The sequence below is a fragment of the Canis lupus genome, chromosome 13, assembly GCF_011100685.1.
Source record: "Canis lupus familiaris isolate Mischka breed German Shepherd chromosome 13, alternate assembly UU_Cfam_GSD_1.0, whole genome shotgun sequence".
Taxonomy (NCBI): Eukaryota; Metazoa; Chordata; class Mammalia; order Carnivora; family Canidae; genus Canis; species Canis lupus.
The window spans coordinates 37,434,384-37,454,730 of record NC_049234.1 but is presented as its reverse complement, the minus strand read 5'-3'; the positions used below and the strand labels follow the sequence as shown (position 1 = coordinate 37,454,730).

Here is a 20,347-nt window from a genome sequence, read left to right as displayed (position 1 = left end):
GGTCCTGGCCCGCTGCCCGGGTTCTGGGCCCCTGCCCGGGTTCTGGGTCCGCTGCCTGGGTTCTGGGTCCCTGCCTGGGTTCTGGGTCCCTGCCCGGGTTCTGGGCCCGCTGCCTGGGTTCTGGGCAATTGGAATCATTGTGTCTGTGAGTGTCCAGCACCCAATCAATGCCAGACAAGGAGCCTTCCCCGCTCCTTGGAAGACCAGAGGCTCCTGGGGGCTCGCTCCTCCTCTGGGGCAGTCACGGCACTCTCAGGCCTCACGGTGGGTCAGACAGAGAGACCCGACTCAAGGGCCGGCAAGGAGGTGCCCCGGCTGGTGCTTGGCTGAGGGGTGGCAGAGATGGGAGGCCCAGCCAGGAGCAGGAGGAGCCAGACCGCATATGGTCTGAGGACTCTGGTGAAAGGGAGGAGCTGCCTCCAGAGCTGCCTGGCACCAGGGCCTGGCCTGTGCGCCCTCCTGGCAGCCCTGCGCACGGGCGCCCCCGTCTGACACACCTGTGACCCGGGTGGCTTCCCCTCCACCTCCCCCCCCCCCCCCCCCCCCCGCTCCCCTCAATCTTTCCCCACAGCTTTTCACCATCTAACATACTCTGGTCTTAGTTTCATCAAGGGACACTCGAGGTACAATAAACTGTACGCACCTAAAGGGCACGAGGTGCTGGGCCGTCACGCATCACATGCCGTCAAAACCATCGCTGCACTCAAGGGAACGAGCGGGAGAACGGCTCCCCTCCACAGCTGCCCGCACCCCTGTACGGGCCCTCCAGCCTCCCCTGCGCACCCACCCCAGGCGGCCACGGATCTGCTGTGCTCCCGGGGGGTGGGGGTGTCTTTGTGACCGCTCACACCCGGAAATCCCCCAGCGTCGCGGGTCAGCCCCGAGCTTCCAGAATTTGACCAGATGGAATCCGACAGCAGGCATTCTGCGGTGGCCATCCTCTCTCACTCGGCAGGGTCCTGGGGTGCAGCCCCGCTCCAGCGCATCTGGGTCTCTCACCCCTACTGGGCCGGGGCCTGGCGGGCTGGCCACCGAGGGGTCCATCCACGCACCTGTGCCCGGGCAGCTGGGAGGTTCTGGGCCTGAGCTCTCAGGGTGACGTTGCTATGACCATTCATGTCCAGATGTTTCCTCTCCCTTGGATAAAACCCAGGAGTGGGGTGCACGGGGCAGGTGACAGAGGGACCCTCCGCCCCCGAGCGACCACCAGACTCCTATTCTCCGCATGCCCCCGGCAGCGGAAGAGGGTTTCTGTCGCTTCACGTCCTCGCCGGCACTAGGCGTTGCCAGTCTTCAACTGGAGCCGTCCTGATTTCGGGGGTCCTGGGGTCTCACTGCGGGGTTCGTTTGCCCCTAACTAACACTGAGCATCTTCTCACATGCGTCTTCGCCGTCTGGGTATCTTCTTTGATAAACTGTTCAAATCCTCTTACTCCCTTGTTTCTTTTGGGTCGTTTGGATGCTTATTATTTGTAAAAGTCATTCACACATTTTCATTCATACAACTTCTCAGATACATATTTTGCAGATATTTTCTCCCAATCTGGCTCGTCTGCTCATTTATATGACATTGTTTTGTAAGAGCAAAAGTTTTGCTGTGATGCAGTCCAGTTTATGGATTTCTTTTCGCATAGTCTGTTTCTAGAGAAATGTTTGCCGTACCCACGGTCACTAGGATTTCTTCTGGTGCCGCTCTTAGGTTAGGTCTGTGGCCCACTGTGAGCTCGTCTGTGCGTGCAGCGTGAGTCCCACACTGAGATTCCAGTGTGCTCGCGTCTGGCTCACTGGTGGAAAAAATTGTTCTCTCTCCATCGAAATGACTTAGCACCTTTGTCAAAAGTCAGCTGACCAAACACGTGGGGTCTGCTCTAGGTGCTAGTCCTGTGCATTGGGTCTGTATGTCCATGTGACAGCCCTACCACAGTCTTGTGAGTAAATTAAGGCCTAAAATCAGGTTGTGTGAGACCTCTACCTTTTACCTTCTTTTCCAAAATGGTCTTAGCTATTTTAGATCCTTTGCATTTCCATATAAATTTTAGACTTAGCCTGCTAACTTCTTTTTTTTTTAAGATTGTATTTATTTATTCATGAGAGACACAGAAAGAGAAAGGCAGAGACACAGGCAGAGAGAGAAGCAGGTTCCATGCAGGGAGCCCGATGTGGGACTCGATCCCAGGACCCTGGGGTCACACACTGGGCCAAAGACAGACGCTCAACCGCGGAGCCCCCAAGATGCCCCAAGCTGCTAATTTCTTCAAGAAAAATGCCCTTGGGCTTTGGGCTGGGAATGCATCTAATCCATAGTTGGGTTCTGGATGAGTTCTCTCTCATTATTAAGTCTGCCCATCAGTGAGTAGGACATTCCGCTCCATCTGGTGAAGCAATGTTTAAAAATTTATTTTAAAAATTTATTTCAGCAATGTTTGGTGGCTTTCATTGGTGTTCAATTTACTAACATACAGAATAACCCCCAGTGCCCGTCACCCATTCACTCCCACCCCCCGCCCTCCTCCCCTTCTACCACCCCTAGTTCGTTTCCCAGAGTTAGCAGTCTTTACGTTCTGTCTCCCTTTCTGATATTTCCCACACATTTCTTCCCCCTTCCCTTATATTCCCTTTCACTATTATTTATATTCCCCAAAGGAATGAGAACATATAATGTTTGTCCTTCTCCGACTGGCTTACTTCACTCAGCATAATACCCTCCAGTTCCATCCACGTTGAAGCAAATGGTGGGTATTTGTCATTTCTAATAGCTGAGTAATATTCCATTGTGTACATAAACCACATCTTCTTTATCCATTCATCTTTCGTTGGACACCGAGGCTCCTTCCACAGTTTGGCTATCGTGGCCATTGCTGCTATAAACATCGGGGTGCAGGTGTCCCGGCGTTTCATTGCATTTGTATCTTTGGGGTAAATCCCCAACAGTGCAATTGCTGGGTCGTAGGGCAGGTCTATTTTTAACTCTTTGAGGAACCTCCACACAGTTTTCCAGAGTGGCTGCACCAGTTCACATTCCCACCAACAGTGTATGAAGGTTCCCTTTTCTCCGCATCCTCTCCAACATTTGTTGTTTCCTGCCTTGTTAATTTTCCCCATTCTCACTGGTGTGAGGTGGTATCTCATTGTGGTTTTGATTTGTATTTCCCGGATGGCAAGTGATGCAGAGCATTTTCTCATGTGCATGTTGGCCATGTCTATGTCTTCCTCTGTGAGATTTCTGTTCATGTCTTTTGCCCATTTCATGATTGGATTGTTTGTTTCTTTGGTGTTGAGTTTAAGAAGTTCTTTATAGATCTTGGAAACTAGCCCTTTATCTGATATGTCATTTGCAAATATCTTCTCCCACTCTGTAGGTTGTCTTTGAGTTTTGCTGACTGTATCCTTTGCTGTGCAAAAGCTTCTTATCTTGATGAAGTCCCAATAGTTCATTTTTGCTTTTGTTTCTTTTGCCTTCGTGGATGTATCTTGCAAGAAGTTACTATGGCCGAGTTCAAAAAGGGTGTTGCCTGTGTTCTTCTCTAGGATTTTGATGGAATCTTGTCTCACATTTAGATCTTTCATCCATTTTGAGTTTATCTTTGTGTCTGGTGCAAGAGAGTGGTCTGGTTTCATTCTTCTGCATGTGGATGTCCAATTTTCCCAGCACCATTTATTGAAGAGACTGTCTTTCTTCCAATGGATAGTCTTTCCTCCTTTATCGAATATTAGTTGACCATAAAGTTCAGGGTCCACTTCAGGATTCTCTATTCTGTTCCACTGATCTATGTGTCTGTTTTTGTGCCAGGACCACACTGTCTTGATGACCACAGCTTTGTAGTACAACCTGAAATCTGGCATTGTGATGCCCCCAGATATGGTTTTCTTTTTTAAAATTCCCCTGGCTATTCGGGGTCTTTTCTGATTCCACACAAATCTTAAAATAATTTGTTCTAACTCTCTGAAGAAAGTCCATGATATTTTGATAGGGATTGCATTAAACGTGTATATTGCCCTGGGTAACATTGACATTTTCACAATATTAATTCTGCCAATCCATGAGCATGGACTATTTTTCCATCTCTTTGTGTCTTCCTCAATTTCTTTCAGAAGTGTTCTATAGTTTTGAGGGTATAGATCCTTTACATCTTTGGTGAGGTTTATTCCTAGGTATCTTATGCTTTTGGGTGCAATTGTAAATGGGATTGACTCCTTAATTTCTCTTTCTTCAGTCTCATTGTTAGTGTATAGAAATGCCACTGACTTCTGGGCATTGATTTTGTATCCTGCCACGCTACCGAATTGCTGTATGAGTTCTAGCAATCTTGGGGTGGAGACTTTTGGGTTTTCTATGTAGAGTATCATGTCATCGGCGAAGAGGGAGAGTTTGATTTCTTCTTTGCCAATTTGAATGCCTTTAATGTCTTTTTGTTGTCTGATTGCTGAGGCTAGGACTTCCAGTACTATGTTGAACAGCAGTGGTGAGAGTGGACATCCCTGTCTTGTTCCTGATCTTAGGGAAAAGGCTCCCAGTGCTTCCCCATTGAGAATGATATTTGCTGTGGGCTTTTCGTAGATGGCTTTTAAGATGTTGAGGAATGTTCCCTCTATCCCTACACTCTGAAGAGTTTTGATCAGGAATGGATGCTGTATTTTGTCAAATGCTTTCTCTGCATCCAATGAGAGGATCATATGGTTCTTGGTTTTTCTCTTGCTGATATGATGAATCACATTGATTGTTTTACGGGTGTTGAACCAGCCTTGTGTCCCAGGGATAAATCCTACTTGGTCATGGTGAATAATTTTTTTAATGTACTGTTGGATCCTATTGGCGAGTATCTTGTTGAGAATTTTTGCATCCATGTTCATCAGGGATATTGGTCTGTAATTCTCCTTTTTGGTGGGGTCTTTGTCTGGTTTTGGAATTAAGGTGATGCTGGCCTCATAGAACGAATTTGGAAGGACTCCATCTCTTTCTATCTTTCCAAACAGCTTTAGGAGAATAGGTATGGTTTCTTCTTTAAATGTTTGATAAAATTCCCCTGGGAAGCCATCTGGCCCTGGACTCTTGTGTCTTGGGAGGTTTTTGATGACTGCTTCAATTTCCTCCCTGGTTATTTGTTTGGTGGCTTTCAAAGTGAAAGTTCTTGCATGTCTTTTGTCAACATCATCCCCAAGTATTGCATGAGATGTTTTTTATAAATGGTCTTTTCCATTTTCAATTATCAGTTGTTGGTTATAGGAATATAGAAATGCAATACATGTTTGCCAGTTAACCTTCTATCCTGCAACCTTGCTAAACCAACATAGTTCTAAGAGGCTTTCTTGAGGGCTTTTTTTTTTTTTTTTTGTACATTCCCTGAAATTTTCTTTGTGAACAGTCTTGTCATCTGAAACCCAGAGGCAGTTTTACTTCCCTTCCAATCTTTGTGTCTTTTATGTCCTTCTGTTCCTCGTTGCACAACGGGGCTTCCGGCAGGTGGCTGAGTAAGAACCATCAGAGCCTGCTCTGCTCCTGCTAGGGAGGGCCAGCGTTCAGGGTGTACCAATCGCCTGCATCCGCTGTAGGATTTCTGCAGATGCCTTCATCAGGCTCCTGTCCCTAGTCTGCTAAGAGATTGGTTGGTTGGTTGGTTGGTTGGATCAGAAATGGATGTGAGATTTTTGTCAAACATTTTTCCCAAATCTATGCAGATAGTCGGCTTGTGCTATGGTGAATCACACTCGTTGATCTTCAAATGTCAAACCAGCGTTGTGCTTTGTCGTTTTATATTTCCTTTTCTCCATCATTGGATTCATTTGCTGTATTTTTGTTCATGACTTTTACAGCTACGTCTGTGAGAGATGCCGGTCTGTCACGGTTCCCTGTAATGTCTGTGTCTGGTTCTGGTCATGGCGGGGAGGGCGGCCTCCCAACTTTAAATGCTTTGTAGGAGCGTCTGGGTGGCTCAGTCGGTTAAGCCGGTTAAGCCGCTGCCTTCTGCTCAAGTCACGATCTCTGGTTTGTGGGATGGAGCGTGGGGTCAGGCTCCCTGCTCAGCAGGGAGTCTGCTTCTCCCTCTTCCTCTGCCCCTACCCCTCCTCATGCACCCTCGCCCTCTCTCAAATATGTAAAGTCCTTAAAAATAAATACAATCAATCAATCAATGCTTTGTAGAATTCACTGGAGTTTTCTTTGTGGGCAGATTTTTAGCTACAAATTCAATTTCTTCAAAAGATGGAGGGATAATCACTTATGTATGTCCCGCAGAGTGAGCGCTGCTGGCCGTGTCCCGTGGATGTGCAGGACCCGGCCCAAGTCATCTACGTTGTGGGACACATTGGTGTAATGTTGTCGCGACCTGTCCTGATGCCCCCTTTCTCACTCCTGCTTTGTGCTTTGTCCCAGCTCTTCTCTTTTGGATCAGTCTGCACAGGAGTTTAAAAATCGTATTGATGTTCTCAAAGAATCAGCTTTAGGTCTGATTGATCCTCCACGTTGTTTTTCTTTTGGTATTTCATGGCGGGGTGGTTTTGCTTTTATTTTTATCATTCTCTGTATTTTGCTTCCTTGGGGTTTGCTTTGATCCTGTTCTAGTCTCGCTGTGTTGAGAGCTTTCTGGTTTTCTAATGTGAGTATTAATGCAGACGTACCCCCCTTCCGAACACTGCTTTAGCTGTGCCCACTAACTTTGCTGTGCTGCGTTTTCACTTTCATTGGGCTGGGGGTTCTAAGTTCCTCTCAAATTTCTCCTTTGACTCATAGGTTATTTAGAAATGCATTGCTCTGTGTCTAAATATCTGGGGGAGCTTACAAATATTTTTCTGTTTCTGGTTTCTAATTTACTTCTGTTGTCGTCTAAGGAAACAATTCATATGATTTCCCTCCTTGTAAATGTACTGGGATTTGTCTTATGGCCCAGAGCACAGGCCATCTTGGGAAATGCTCTGCGCATTCAGACCCCTCCACTGCGGCTGCTGCACTGGGTGGCCCGGGTTCCGGGGTTCCAGCCCTGGCCTCTCTGCGCCGCTAGCTGGCCCTGGCCGAGGCGCACACCTGGCAAGCCCTCAGGGCCCCGTTTATGTCGCTGCTTCTCACACCTGCTGCGCAAGGTGCTCTGGCCCGGTTTTCTTCATATTTCTTGTTGTTAGGGTTCATTGAGTTTCTGGGTTCCGTGTGTTTGTAGTGCTCAACAAATTCAGAAAGATTTGGCAATTATTTCTTGGGACGATGTTTTCCCTTCCTCGCCTCTCCTGGGACTGCAGGGACACGGCTGCACTGCTTCCTGCAGCGCTGGAAGTCATCATCACGTCCTGGCTAGCTCTGCCTGATGTCTCGTCTTCAAGCCTGTGATCTTTGACCCGTGGCCTTGTGTGGCTCTGGGGACTGTCCTGTCCCATCCTTCTCTGCAGCTCCCTTTGCGTCTTCGGGTAGCTTCCCCAAATGCGTGCCCGGAACCCTCTGCCCACCTCCTAGCTCTGTCCTGGGCAGCCCTCCTCGATCTGAGCTCTGCCCTGTGCATTATAGCTGCTCTGGCCTCCCCCACTCCCCACTTGCCTCCATCAGGGAGACCATGGGCTCTGTTTGGTCCCCCAGCACTAAGGCCTGCAGAGCCTCCTGTCAAGTCCCTTCGCCCAGAGCCACTGCCTCGGCTGACCTAAAAATGCTGCTTCCTCTATTCTCCCCTTTTTAGTTGTTTCAGGCAAGACAGCAAGCCCAGTTCTCTGTAATTCATCATAGACTGATGCTGAAGCCTGTGACATGCTCTGGTTTTGATCTGTGTTTAGAGTGTGAGCTTCATGAGGATGAGAATATTGGGGGCACATGGAGCATCTCAGTGACTACCGGCAACAGGGTGACCAACCATCCCAGTCTGCCCAGAGAGAGTGCCTCCATGGCTCTAGAGGCTTGGTGCCTAGGGCCCCCCAAATGGTTCACCGCTTTTATTGTTTTTTAATTTTTATTTATTTATGATAGTCACAGAGAGAGAGAGAGAGAGAGGCAGAGACACAGGCAGAGGGAGAAGCAGGCTCCATGCACCGGGAGCCCGACATGGGATTCGATCCCGGGTCTCCAGGATCGCACCCTGGGCCAAAGGCAGGTGCTAAACCGCTGCGCCACCCAGGGATCCCGGTTCACCTCTTTTAAAGAAAAAACAAAAACAAAAACCCTGTATGGTGAAATAAAATGTTTTTTCACATTAGAAAAAATGAAAAATGTAGGGCCCATGAATATCTTAAGTTTTGCCTAAAACAGAACAGAAGTCCCTCAGCAGCGAAGGCAGGGCCCGGTGGGGACCCAGGCCGGCTGACGAAGGAGCCGGGGGCAGGGGTCACTGAGCCCTGGGGCTGCGCCTCTGCGGAACCAGGCTGAAGGCTCAGGGCTTGGGGGTGGCGTGGGCGAGGGGGCAAAGTGCACCTGGCAGAAGCAGGCGGACAGAGAGACAGAAGATTGCACCAGGGGACTGTGGCCAGACCCCGTGGTGACGCCCCGAATGGTGCGCGAGCATCTGAGGATCGCGTGGGGGTGGCTGTGCGGCACTTGGCGCTGCCGGAGCCAGGCCTGGGGTTCCAGTCCACGTGGGCGGCGGCAGGCTGACGTGACAGGCGGGGGATGGGGTGGCAGAGGAGCCCGGGCAGACCTGGGGCGGGGGCGGGGACAGAGCCGGGGCGGGGCGGAGCCGGGGCTGCGGCTGGGCGGGGCTGGGGAAGGGGCGGAGTCGGGGCTGCGAGGGGGCGGGGCTGGGAAGGGGCGGAGCCGGGGCTGCGAGGGGGCGGGGCTGGGAAGGGGCGGAGCCGGGGCTGCGAGGGGCGGGGCTGCGAGGGGCGGGGCTGCGAGGGGGCGGAGTCGGGGCTGCGAGGGGGCGGGGCTGGGAAGGGGCGGAGTCGGGGCTGAGACTGCGGGGCTGGGGAAGGGGCGGAGTCGGGGCTGCGAGGGGGTGGGGCCGGGAAGGGGCGGAGCCGGGGCTGCGAGGGGGCGGGGCTGGGAAGGGGCGGAGTCGGGGCTGAGACTGCGGGGCTGGGGAAGGGGCGGAGTCGGGGCTGCGAGGGGGCGGGGCTGGGAGGGGCGGAGCCGGGGCTGCGAGGGGGCGGGGCTGGGAAGGGGCGGAGCCGGGGCTGCGAGGGGGCGGGGCTGGGAAGGGACGGAGCCGGGGCTGCGAGGGGCGGGGCTGGGAAGGGGCGGAGTCGGGGCTGAGACTGCGGGGCTGGGGAAGGGGCGGAGTCGGGGCTGCGAGGGGGCGGGGCTGGGAAGGGGCGGAGCCGGGGCTGCGAGGGGGCGGGGCTGCGAGGGGGCGGAGTCGGGGCTGCGAGGGGCGGGGCTGGGAAGGGGCGGAGTCGGGGCTGAGACTGCGGGGCTGGGGAAGGGGCGGAGGCGGGGCTGCGAGGGGGCGGGGCTGGGAAGGGGCGGAGCCGGGGCTGGGAGGGGGCGGGGCTGGGAGGGGGCGGGGCCGGGGCTGCGAGGGGGCGGGGCTGGGAAGGGGCGGAGCCGGGGCTGCGAGGGGCGGGGCTGGGAAGGGGCGGAGCCGGGGCTGCGAGGGGCGGGGCTGGGAAGGGGCGGAGTCGGGGCTGAGACTGCGGGGCTGGGGAAGGGGCGGAGTCGGGGCTGAGACTGCGGGGCTGGGAAGGGGCGGAGCCGAGGCCGCGAGGGGGCGGGGCTGGGAAGGGGGCGGAGTCGGGGGTGAGAGGGGGCAGGGCTGGGGAAGGGGGGAGTCGGGCTGCGACTGCGGGGCTGGGGAAGGGGGCGGAGTCGGGGCTGCGAGGGGGCGGGGCTGGGAAGGGGGCGGAGTCGGGGCTGAGACTGCGGGGCTGGGGAAGGGGCGGAGACGGGAGGGGCGGAGACTGGGCGGGACCGAGGTTAAATAGAGGGAGGGGCGTGAGCCTGGAAGCGGCGGGGGTGGGGCTGCGCCCAGGGGCGGGCTTGGGGCGGGGCGAGGGCGGGTCCAAAGCCGGGCGGGGGCGGGCCGGGGCGGGCCGGGGCGGGGCCTCCGCAGCGGCTCCCGCAGGGCTGCGGGCTCCTGGCCGCGGAGGCCGCAGAGGGTTATCGCGGCGTGGTCTCCGCGGGGCCCCCGGACGATCGCGCCGTCAGACCCAGGGGTCGGCGAGCGGCCGCGGTGAGTCCCGGGAGCAGCGGAGGTTCAGCGTGCTGAAGGTCACAGTTAAGGTCACCCCGAAACCTTCCCCCTGTGCTGGGACCGCAGTCTTTGGGGTGGGGCTGTGCGGGAGGGGGCGGGAGGCGCCGGAGCCGCAGGCCTGGCCTCACTCAGGCCTGTTAGATCCTGAAGTTGAGTGGGGGTGGGGGGGATGAGGCGGCTTGATGTTCCGGGGAAGGGCGAGTCTAATTAGTTCCCCTGGTGGGGACGCTGCGGCCCCACCCCCGCCGCCCCCGAGCATCCCCGCGGGCCCGAGGGCAGTGGTGGTCCAGATTCCCCCAGCCTCCGGCCGGACATTGGGCTCGGTCCCGACCCCCTCACCGAGGCCGAGCCGGGGAGCTGTGCGGGGGCCGTGCCCAAGTGCCCCCGGAATGCGCTCAGAGCGCACTTCCCCCGCCGCCTGCCCAGAGCTGCGGCTGCGGCCCTAGGAAGGCTGCGCCCCGGGCGGCTTCCTGGGAGAGCGAGCGGCGCCCCCGGACCCCGAAAGTAGCCGAAGTGGGGGACCCACTCAGGGATACCCCGGGAGCCAAGGGAAGGGGAAGCAGTGAGAGAGACCTAGCCCCAGGGCCAGTCCCTCACTCAGGGCCCCAGGTGGGGGTGCAGTGTGTCAGGCTCCCACAGGCCCCTGCATGAGTCCCCCCCCCCTTCAGTCTGCACCACAGGCCTCCTGGGCTTGTAGATACCAGTCTCTCGTCTTGGAATGTCCCCCACCCTGCTCCCTTCTCTTTTTGTGTCCCCTCCTTCAGGAAACTGGACACCCAGGCTGAGTTGGGAGGCTCTCCTGCCCACCAGCTCCCCTGCCCAGGTCCCCTTGGGTCCCTCAGTCTCTGTGGTGACCAGCTGCCTTTTGTCCACCTCTGTGCAGGGCTGCAGTGCCTCCAGTACAGCAGGAGCTCTGGGAGGGGAGGGGGTTGTCAGACACCCCGCCCCCGCCCCTGGGCCCTGCCCCAGCCGGAGTTGAATCCAGGACCAACGGCTCTTCACCTCACCACGCCCACTCTCAGCTCCAGCCATGGGGCCCCTGCTAACCCTGTTCCTGGTGGCCCTGGTGGGCCTCCCGCTGGGTAAGGCGGATGGAGAACAGAGAACAGGCGGCCCCATGTTGGGGGGTAGGAGGGGAGAGAAGCCAGATCTCCTAATCCCCTGTCCCTCCAGCTCTTCTGCTCTGGGGAAGGTGATGGGACCTATGGTCTGATGGGCTGGAGGAGGGGCCCCTCCCGGTTCTGGGACCCCCATCCAGCTCCCACCCCGTCCCCTGGCCCCCAGCCCAGGCTCTGGACTGCCACGTGTGCGCCTACAACGGAGAGAACTGCTTCAACCCCGTCCACTGCCCGGCCATGGTCACCTACTGCATGACCACGCGCACTTGTGAGTCGGCCGGTGCCCCAGCGGTCCCTGGGAGCATGAGGGGCTGCTCTTCCCCAGCCCTGGAGGGTGGGAGACTGAGCAGGGAGGCCCCCGCTTGCCCTAGGAGTCTCTTGGGGGAGCACCTGGGAGCACTTGGCTGCCCTAAAGGCCTGTGTGCCAGGGTTGGCCAACCTGAGTCCTGGCCCACCCCCGCTGTGCAGACTACACCCCGACCAGGATGAAGGTGAGCAAGTCCTGCGTGCCCAGCTGCTTCGAGACCGTGTACGATGGTTACTCCAAGCACGCCTCTACCACCTCCTGCTGCCAGTACGACCTCTGTAACGGCGCTGGCCTCGCCATCCCCGGAACCCTGGCCCTGGCCCCCATACTCCTGGCTACCCTCTGGGGTCTGCTCTGAAGCCCTGCCCCCACCAGGACCCACGCAAGGACAAGTTCTGAGAAGCCCAGCCCTACCCTTTCACCCTTTCACCCTGCCCCCACCTTCTGTGCTCCCAGAGACCACCCCCCGCAACCGCTCCAGCCACCATCCAGAACTGCCTACTGGAGGGACTCGAGTGTCCACCACCATCCTGGGCCTCGCTCCCAGACCACCACCTTCCATTTTCCAAAGGTTGACGTGGGACCTTCCAAAAGTGTCTGGTCTTGGTGGGAGAGCTCGCCCCTCCTCTACATGAGGATGAGGGCATCTGGAGAAGTGTGCCGCTTAGTTGGGGTCCTCAGTTGGCTGAGGAACACTGATGGGAAGGGAGACTTGGCCCACCCTCCTGGCAGCTCTGGGGGTCTGCCCCAGTCTGCCTAGTCTGCCTAGTAAGTGTGTGGAGGCGCTGGGGAAAGCAGGGACCCAGGGTGGGTGGGGGGCAGTCTTGGGAAGAAGGGCTTTCTGGGGCCCCAGGAGGTCTGTCCCTGTGATTCTGACAGACCAGGAGCTGCCCAGGGTAGGCGTGGCATAGAGGGCCACGCTTCGTCCCTGTCAGCCATCCAGGTGGGAGTGCCAGGAAGGCCTGGGTGAGGGGTGGGGGTGGCTCATCCTAAAGAGCCCCTGAGGCCCCCAGCCCCAGGAGCCTGGCAAGAGGCTCTTCCCTTCTTGCTCTGCCCAATCCCTGACCTTCCCCCCTCTGCACCCTGCCTGAGGCTGGCAGGCACTTGGGGGCAGGGCAGGCAGGCCAGATGGCTATATTTGGTGGAGCATGAGAGCTGACCCCAGGGCTATTTTTGGCAGGGAGAGAAGGGAGCTGGGTGGGACCAGAACAGCCTGATCTTCAGCCCTGGCCTGGCCCTTAGTGGAGGGGAGTGAGCCACAGCAGGTGCCTGAGAGTGTGAGCACCCGAATCAGCGGGGGAGGGTGGAGGGCGGAGGATGGAGGGCGGAGGTCGGGGTGGGGGGGTGCGGGGAGGATCCTGGGAGGAAGGAGAGGAGTCGGAGAGATGCTGGGAGAGGCCGACTCTGGGATGCAATGCAGATGACCAGGCTCCCTCTGGACACGCACCCCAGGATTTCCTCTGCAACCCCCATCCCAATAAGCACTGCCCACAGCGGCTTCCGGCTGGCCTCCCTCCGCTCTGGCCTGCAGGCCCCGCTCAGTGAGTGCTGGCTGAACTGGCCTGGGCCCCAAAGCCTGAGCCCATCAGCCTGCGGGTCTCCAGGGAACCCTCTACCCTCCAACTGTGCTTGAGGAGAGAGAGAGGCCCACCGGGGCTGGAGAGCTTCCTCTCTGATCCGAGGAGTGGTCTGCAAGTGTCCCCAACCTAGTGGGGTATTGGGACCTTCAAAGGCCCAAGAATTGGCATTATTTAAAGGGTATAAGCCTAGGTGAACCCCACCCCTGGCCTGGTTTCAGAGATAAGAGTCTGCCCAGCACAGACCATGCTGGATCAGGGTGGCCCAGGAAACGCCGGTCCTCCTCCCACTGAGGCCAGACTGCATGCCACATGGTGCCCCAGGTCACACAGGGCCTGCCTGAGGCCTTAGCTGCCCAGTGTCCCCAGCCCGAGGGTCCGGGGAGGGGCCCAGGAGCACCTTCAGGCTGTCTGGACCTAAGTGGGCAGGATTGTGGCAAATGCCTGTGTGGTGGCATCGTCCCTGGAATGCAGAGGCTCTTGGCCCCCAAGCGTGGCCTCGTCAAGGGAGACTGTGCTGGAGATCCCGCCTTGAGAGCTTCACCCAGTGCTTCCAGAACCCAAGGGATTAGGATATCGTGGGAGAGCCTGGGGGAGCCTCAGCAGGTGACCTCGGGCAGACCTGGTTGGACCTCCCAGAAGGTCGGGGAAGATGAGTTTCTCATCCTGGGCGGGAAAGGAGCTGCACCCCACAGAGTGTCCGGTCAAGGGCTCAGTCCCCACAGGACACCTGGGTGCCTCCTCCTGAGGCCCGATCCGGTATGAGCCCTTCCCTGGGGGAGGCGGGCAGCAAGCCAGACTCCAACTCTGAGCTCCCACAGGTCCTGCGGGACACCCCCCAGGAAGGGTTGGTCTCAGGAAGACCAAGCTCCCCACAAGGCTGCCTGGAGGGCCAGCGCAGGCCTCTACCTGCGGATGCCGGCTGGAAGAAAGGGTAGACAGAGTCCTCCAGCCCTAGCCGCCCTTGACCTGACTCAGTGGGAGAGGCTTGGAATCGGTTGTTAAAGTGCTTGTGTAAGACCTTTGTCCTGGGTCAGCAGGCATCCTAGGCCACGGCCGGGAGGAGCACAGGATCGGTCCTCCCTCCCCTCAGTGGCTGATGACGTTAGAGCCCTGCCTGGGCACCCGTGGGCTCTGGGGTCACTGAGAGCAGGGATCCAGGGAGCTGGGCTTGCCGCCGTATGGGGTTGCTTCTTACACCTGCCTTCTGTGCCCCTCTGTCCACTGTGACCTGGTCCAAGCCCAACACCCACCGCATTGCACCAGGCCCGCAGGACCGTGCCGTCCACCCCACCGCCACAGGCCGGGCTCTGGCTGGCTGGGCTGTCCTCAGAACCCAGCCCGGAGCCCTCAGGAGGTCCTCGACCAATACGGGGGCCCCGGCCCCTGGTGGGACGCATGTGACGCTGACCTGGAAGGGCAGTGCCGGTGGGGACAAGCACAGCGACCATGGGAACTGACTGTCCGGCTGCCCTGTGCTGTGGCTGTAAGCACTCCACGACCACCCTGCGAGGTAGAAGGCATTACAGGTGAGGAGGCTGAGGCACGGGGCGCTGGCGTGGCTGCCCGACACCCCCCACCCTGCCCCCGCTGTGCAGTCTTCTCCCATCTGCTGGGAGGCTGCGTCCCAGAGCCTGGGACAGGGAAGGGAGCAGGTTATAAACTTAGAACTATTTTGGCCTGTGAGATAATGATAAGAGCTGAGGGTCAGGAAAGCTCTAGAAGGGGAAAAGTAGAAGCAGAGATTTGAGACACCGTGAGGCCCAGAGGCAGGCGTCCAGCCCCGCGTCTGCGTCCCGCAAGCTGGGGTTGCAGAGGGGGGGCACAGGGGCACCAGGCCCGTGTCTCCAGCTGCCAGCGAGACAGTGGGCATTTCCACTGTGGGGGTCCCCCCAACAGAAATGAGTGTCCCGTCCATGTGAATCGATGCTCGGGCTCTTTAAAGCTCTCCGTGGCGTCCAAATCTCGAGTCTGGAAGCAGCCTGGGTGTCTCTGCTGTGCTGCTTCCTGTGGGCACCCTGGGAGCACAGCTGGGGAGCGGGGGCAGCAGGCGCCCACCCTGGGGACACAGGGTGGGCATCTGCAGCCAAAGGCACCCTCCAGACCTGTGTGCGGCCTGGCCCCGCTGCATACAGAAGGCATCAGGAAGGTGCGCTGGTGGTGGGCGGGCGGGGAGGGGGGGTCGACCAACCGCCCCATCTCCCTCCGCAGCTGCTGACTTGTTTGATAAACATGTAACTCATTCATGCTTCTAGACCTCTTGAGTTCTGTTGGGTCCTACAGCTCTGGGCTGGCTCATTCATAAAATGGGCATGATGCCCACCAAGCCGAGGCCTCGGGGGGATGGACGAAGCTGGGGGTGTAAGTGCCCAGCCCAGGGCCCAGCACACAGGAGGCCTCAGATCCATGGGTGGTCCCTCCTCCCTTCCTGCCACTGCGAGCTCTGGACACTTCCAGGGCCATGCCCCTGCAGGCAGCTAATGCCAACCCCTGACCCTGACCCTGACCCTGACCCGCATGAGACTCTGCCTTTGGGCCTGGGCCTCCTTCTCTGTTCACACTATGCACTTCAGTATCTCCAGTGTGAATAAACAGATGAGGACACATGTCTGCCCTTCTCTCTGTCTTCACCAGCCAGCGGGGCCTGACCTCAGGTCCCCCCTTCCGGTCTGGTGCAGCTGGTCATGCCGGCTGCGTGGGTCCCAGACTCCAGCTCATCCAGTCGCCCTCGGAGCCGGAGCCGGGGCTTGCACAGGGCAACGGGGATGACCCATGGGAGGGGAGCGAGCAGGACAGGCAGGAGGATCCGTGGGTCCAGGGAAAGCGGCTGGCCACCCAGTCACCCAGCTGCCCCCTCTGAGCAGAGAAGGCTGGTGGGGGCTGGGGGAGGGAGGCGGCACCCAGGAACCCCCCTACCACCTCTGGCTCTCAGGCTCCTCACCCTGGCTCCCCATCCGGGAGCAAGGTCTGAGTCTACCCGGCCCCCGGCCCTAAGGAGCCCACCAGATAGAGCGGCTGACAGAGCCAACGCCCCGGGACAGCCACTGCTTGGCCCCTGTGGTGCCCCAGGCCTGCAGCTTTTGGCCCGAATGGCTGGCTTCTGCTCCCAGGTGTGCCCTTTTGGGCTCTCACCCATCATGGGACCTCAGATACCTGTCTGCTGCCCACTGGCCCCATCTGATGGGCAGGACAGCTGAGGACGCGCATGCTCTGGCTCTCAGAGGGGGGCTGGTCTTCTAGCCCGCAGGAGGCAGCGCTGCTGAAGGTTCCCAGGGGCCCTGAGCATCACTGGCACGGCCAGCGGGAAGACCTCCGGTTCAGCCCAGGAGAAACCAGAGGCTGTGCGCCGAGGGTCTGCCCCGTGCCAGGCGCTCTTCCGTGGTCCCCACCTACAAGCTGGGATCGCCCTTGATGGGCAAGGAAAGAGGTCTGTGCGGTACACCGGGCCTGTCCTCAGGCCTGGGCGCTGGGCGGCCCGGCCAGCTTCTCGGCTGAGTCAGCAGCCACTGAGTCACACGGAGCGGGTGCGGCGGGGACAGCAGGTATAAGATGGCAGCGGGGGCCCGGGACCAGCCTCTCCCCAGGACACCATGCGGCTGCTCCTCGGGCTCTTGCTGGCGGCCTGCCTTGAGCCTGGAGCCGGGTGAGTCCAGGGGCCACCTCCTCCCCAGCTCTAAGCCCTCCCTGACCTCAGCCACCACCTCAGGGGCACCCAAGTCCTGCTCCTCCACCCCCTTTCCAGGGGCGCTGGGCCCTCCCCGCCGTCTGCTTCTGGAGCATTCAGGAGTTCTCCCCCGACCCCCTTCTGGGACCCGCAGGCCCCTCAGCCGAGCCCTCGAGGCTGTCCTCGTCCTGCAAGCGCTACCCCGAGCTTGATGCCTTTCTCCCCCCACCTCCCCCACAGCCCCACACTGAGAGTGGGGCTCCCTTCCAGCTTCCCAGGGCCTGCACCCCCTTCTGGGGCCTCCGAACTCTCCTCCGGCTGGGGCCCGGGTCTCTCCTCCCGTGCTCAGGCTCCCTCGTGGGGCCAGCTCCCCACTCTGGCCACCTCCATACTCGGCTGCACCCACGTCCGCTATCACTGGCCCCATCTGGTGCTGCTCCAGGCCCCTTGGACCCGATGCCTGCCTAAGGGCTGCTCGGGGGCATCTCCCTCGAATGGGACTGCCCACTCGTGGCCGCATCATCTTCCTGCCACACACGAGGTGGGATGGTATCTCCACCCACCCCCCCAGAGGCCCGAACCAAACCAGCTGGGCCCTCGATCCAACCGCAACCAGCCCACTCCTCCTGCCCTCACCTGGCAAGGCCTCTGTCTCCCCATCTGGGTCGGCTCCTCACGGCCAGTGGCCCTGAATGAGATCAACAGAGAGTGTCTGGGCGGCCCCGGGCATGGGCACAGGGCTGCACCTGGCAGCGTCCGGGACCCGCCGCTCTCTCCCTGCAGGAACGCTCTGTGCAGGCTCTGTCTGGTGGGGAAGGTCTGGGAGGCTCAGGGCCCCGGGGCCATCAGTGTGGATAGACCAGGGTGGGGAGAGCCTCTGTCACCACCAGGGCTAGGTCACAGGGGTTGGGTGGCATCTGGGAGTGGCCCCCACAGGCCCCTCCTCCCTCCCCTGGCTCCCCTCCCCTCAGTGGATCACAGGAGCCCCCTCCCCCCATGCCACGGTGCTGCCTGTGTCCTCTCCCTGCTACCCATGGGAAGCACACTGTCCCCCAGCACACATGCCAGCCCTGCTTTAGAGGGAACAAACGGGGTCCAGAGCGGGAGGTGTCCGCCTGCTGCTCCATGAACCAGGATAGGACACGAGCCAGGTCAGCTGCACCTGCAGCCCTTCCACCTGACTCACTCCTCCCTCCCTCCCTCCCTTCCTTCCTTCCTTTCTCCCTCCCTCCCTCCCTCCCTCCCTCCCTCCCTTCCTCCCTTCCACAAAGCTCTCCTGAGCCCCACTGGGTACAGAGGAGGATGCTCTGGGGGCACAGAAGAGGGGGTGAAACACCCCACCCATGTCCTTCACATCAGAGGCAGTGGGGGTAGGGAGGGAGCCCTGAGCAAGATCAGGTGGGGTGTGATCTTGTGACATTGTCGCCAGGCTAGGGCCAGAGGTGCCAGCAGCTCGTGGTGGGCACGTCCAAGGAGGAGTCATCAACTCTGCCTGGAAATCCAGGAGGGGGCATTTGAGCTGGGGTCTGTTTTGCCTGGAAGGCAGAAGGAACAGTATGGGCAAAGCAGGAAGGCATTTGGGAGGCCGAGCAGAGGAGAGCGGGAGGCCCTGCTAAGTCTCAGGGCCACAGACACCCTGCCTTCCAGGTGACATTCCCTGTCTGTCCATGAGGTGGCACATGCAGCTTACCACACGGTCGTCAGGTTAGACGTGAGGGTGGCTTCAGGCAGCTTCCATGGGCTTTGTGACCTGAGCTGTCACCTCTCCTGGACACGCGTGGGGTCTCGGATGGCTCTGTGGGGCTGGCTGATGGCCGGCGGCACTCCCACCATGGAGACTTCCCGTCTCCATCGCCTGCTCTGTGGCTCAGGGAGGAGGCCACTCACAGCCCCAGGGGTGAGCAGAGGGCTCAGGGCCAGCCAGGAGGGTGCAGATAGCCCTGCCCGGGCGTGTGTATGTGTGTGTGTGCACACGTGCGCCGTGCACACTACAGCCTGGTTAAAGGGTGTGGTTCATCATTGTGGCCAAAGGACCCGGGTCTGAAAGTGTGCTGCCCTGGGGCGGTGACGGCGGGGCTGGGGCAGCCCAGCAGAGGCCCAGAGGACTGACTGGGGCGTGGCCGGGGCGTGAGCACACGGCCTGGACTGCGGCACAAGCGTCCTGAGGCTCGGAGCCTGCACTCGGCGGGTGTGCGTGGCGCGGGCCAGCGGCTCCCCCGGCCCTTGGGCTGCGTGCGTGCTGGTGCCCGCAGGTGCATGAGGCCAGAGCAGGGCGACGCCGCACTCAGACGGCACACAGCTCGGGTGCAGGAAGCACAGGAGAGGCAGGGAGGGAGGCAGGAAGTTCAAGGCGAGAAGCATGGGTGGCGAGAGGGGACAGGCGACCGAGAGCCAGGCGGGTCAACGGGCAGGTGTGCCAGACGCTTATGAAATGAACTTGGGGTTTCAAAAGCCTCAGGGCCATCCTCAAAGAACACACGGGGCCGTGCCAGCCTCCTCCTGTCCCTTTTATTGCCCAGCGCTTCTGTCACCCTTGCCTCCCACTCCCCACGGAGGCCGTGAGGCCCCACCACCTCAGCCACCGGAAACAAGGTGCCTGAGGGGCTCAGGGGTCCTGTTCAGACCCGCAGACGTGTGGGCGAGGCCATGTCCTGGGGAGCCCTCGCCTGCTTCTCCCATCCCAAACTTCCCCCAACCCTCCACTCCCTCTGCTGCTCGTCCACTGCCGGCGGGGGGGCGGTGGGGGAGTCACACAGCGAGCCCGGGAAGACCCCATCCTGCCCCCCAGCCCAGTGCTGTCCTCATCAGAAGAGCTGCCTCCAGCTGCAGCCAACCCAGCTGTGGCCCTGGTCATCTCCCCCACCCCCCATCTGGGAGATCTTGAGGGGTTGGGCACCCTAGGACGAGGGGCTAAGGTCCTGAGGATGACAGGGGGCACCGGGTGGGGATAGAAGGGACTGTTAGGTGGGCGTTGCTCACACCTGTGTCCCTGTCTGTGTGTCCATCCACCCGTCCCTCCACCTGTGGCTGCAGCCCGAGCCTTGAGCTGTCACCAGTGCAAGGGCTTCGGAGGGTGCCTCCGTCCGTCCACATGCCCCTGGGGCTCCAACTACTGCGTCAGCATCGCCACCCGTGAGTAGGGCATGTGCGGGGTGGGCCAGCCGTCCCCTCCTTGCCCAGTAGAAGAGACCCAGGCCCAGAGGGTGCAGAGCTGATCCAGGCTCCCAGCTAGTCAGGAACAGGGTGGGGGTAGCATCCACCTGCCGCAGCTCAGGAAAGGACCCAAGGGAGGGGGTCAGTTACACCCACTCTGGGGACTGCCTCTGGGCTTGGTGGCAAGGGGCAGGGGGCACGGGCAGCTCAGAGCCTCAGAGAGCCTGCAGTTTATCTTCTGTCCACCCCAGGAGTCCCCTTCAGCGTCATTGACATGCCTCTGGTGACCAAATCCTGCTACAGTGGCTGCCCCGACATCTCTACCTTGGGCCTTGGCCCCCACGTGTCCATCGTCTGCTGCCAGTTCAGCCTCTGCAACACCGACTGACCGACTGACCGCCGCTTCCACCCCCCCCCGCGGCTCCCCCCACCTG

The 20,347-nt window shown here is 59.5% G+C and overlaps 1 protein-coding gene across 1 annotated transcript; it reads left to right on the top strand.

Moving 5' to 3' along the window:
* The first annotated feature begins 9,928 nt into the window (after positions 1-9,928).
* Positions 9,929-15,702, top strand: LOC119864752 (ly-6/neurotoxin-like protein 1). The gene is made up of 4 exons (XM_038555699.1): positions 9,929-10,073; positions 10,978-11,176; positions 11,379-11,480; positions 11,681-15,702. Exons 2-4 carry the CDS (start codon positions 11,125-11,127, stop codon positions 11,875-11,877), a joined length of 351 nt encoding a protein of 116 aa, XP_038411627.1. The 5' UTR covers positions 9,929-10,073; positions 10,978-11,124; the 3' UTR covers positions 11,878-15,702.
* Positions 15,703-20,347: the final 4,645 nt, after the last annotated feature.

Bases quoted from the DNA above. Each gene is read 5' to 3' on its own strand.
- LOC119864752 (XM_038555699.1), top strand. From the start codon at position 11,125: ATGGGGCCCCTGCTAACCCTGTTCCTGGTGGCCCTGGTGGGCCTCCCG. The intron at 11,177-11,378 runs GTAAGGCGGATG...CCTGGCCCCCAG, and splicing joins CCTGGTGGGCCTCCCGCTGG to CCCAGGCTCTGGACTGCCAC. The intron at 11,481-11,680 runs GTGAGTCGGCCG...CCCGCTGTGCAG, and splicing joins CTGCATGACCACGCGCACTT to ACTACACCCCGACCAGGATG.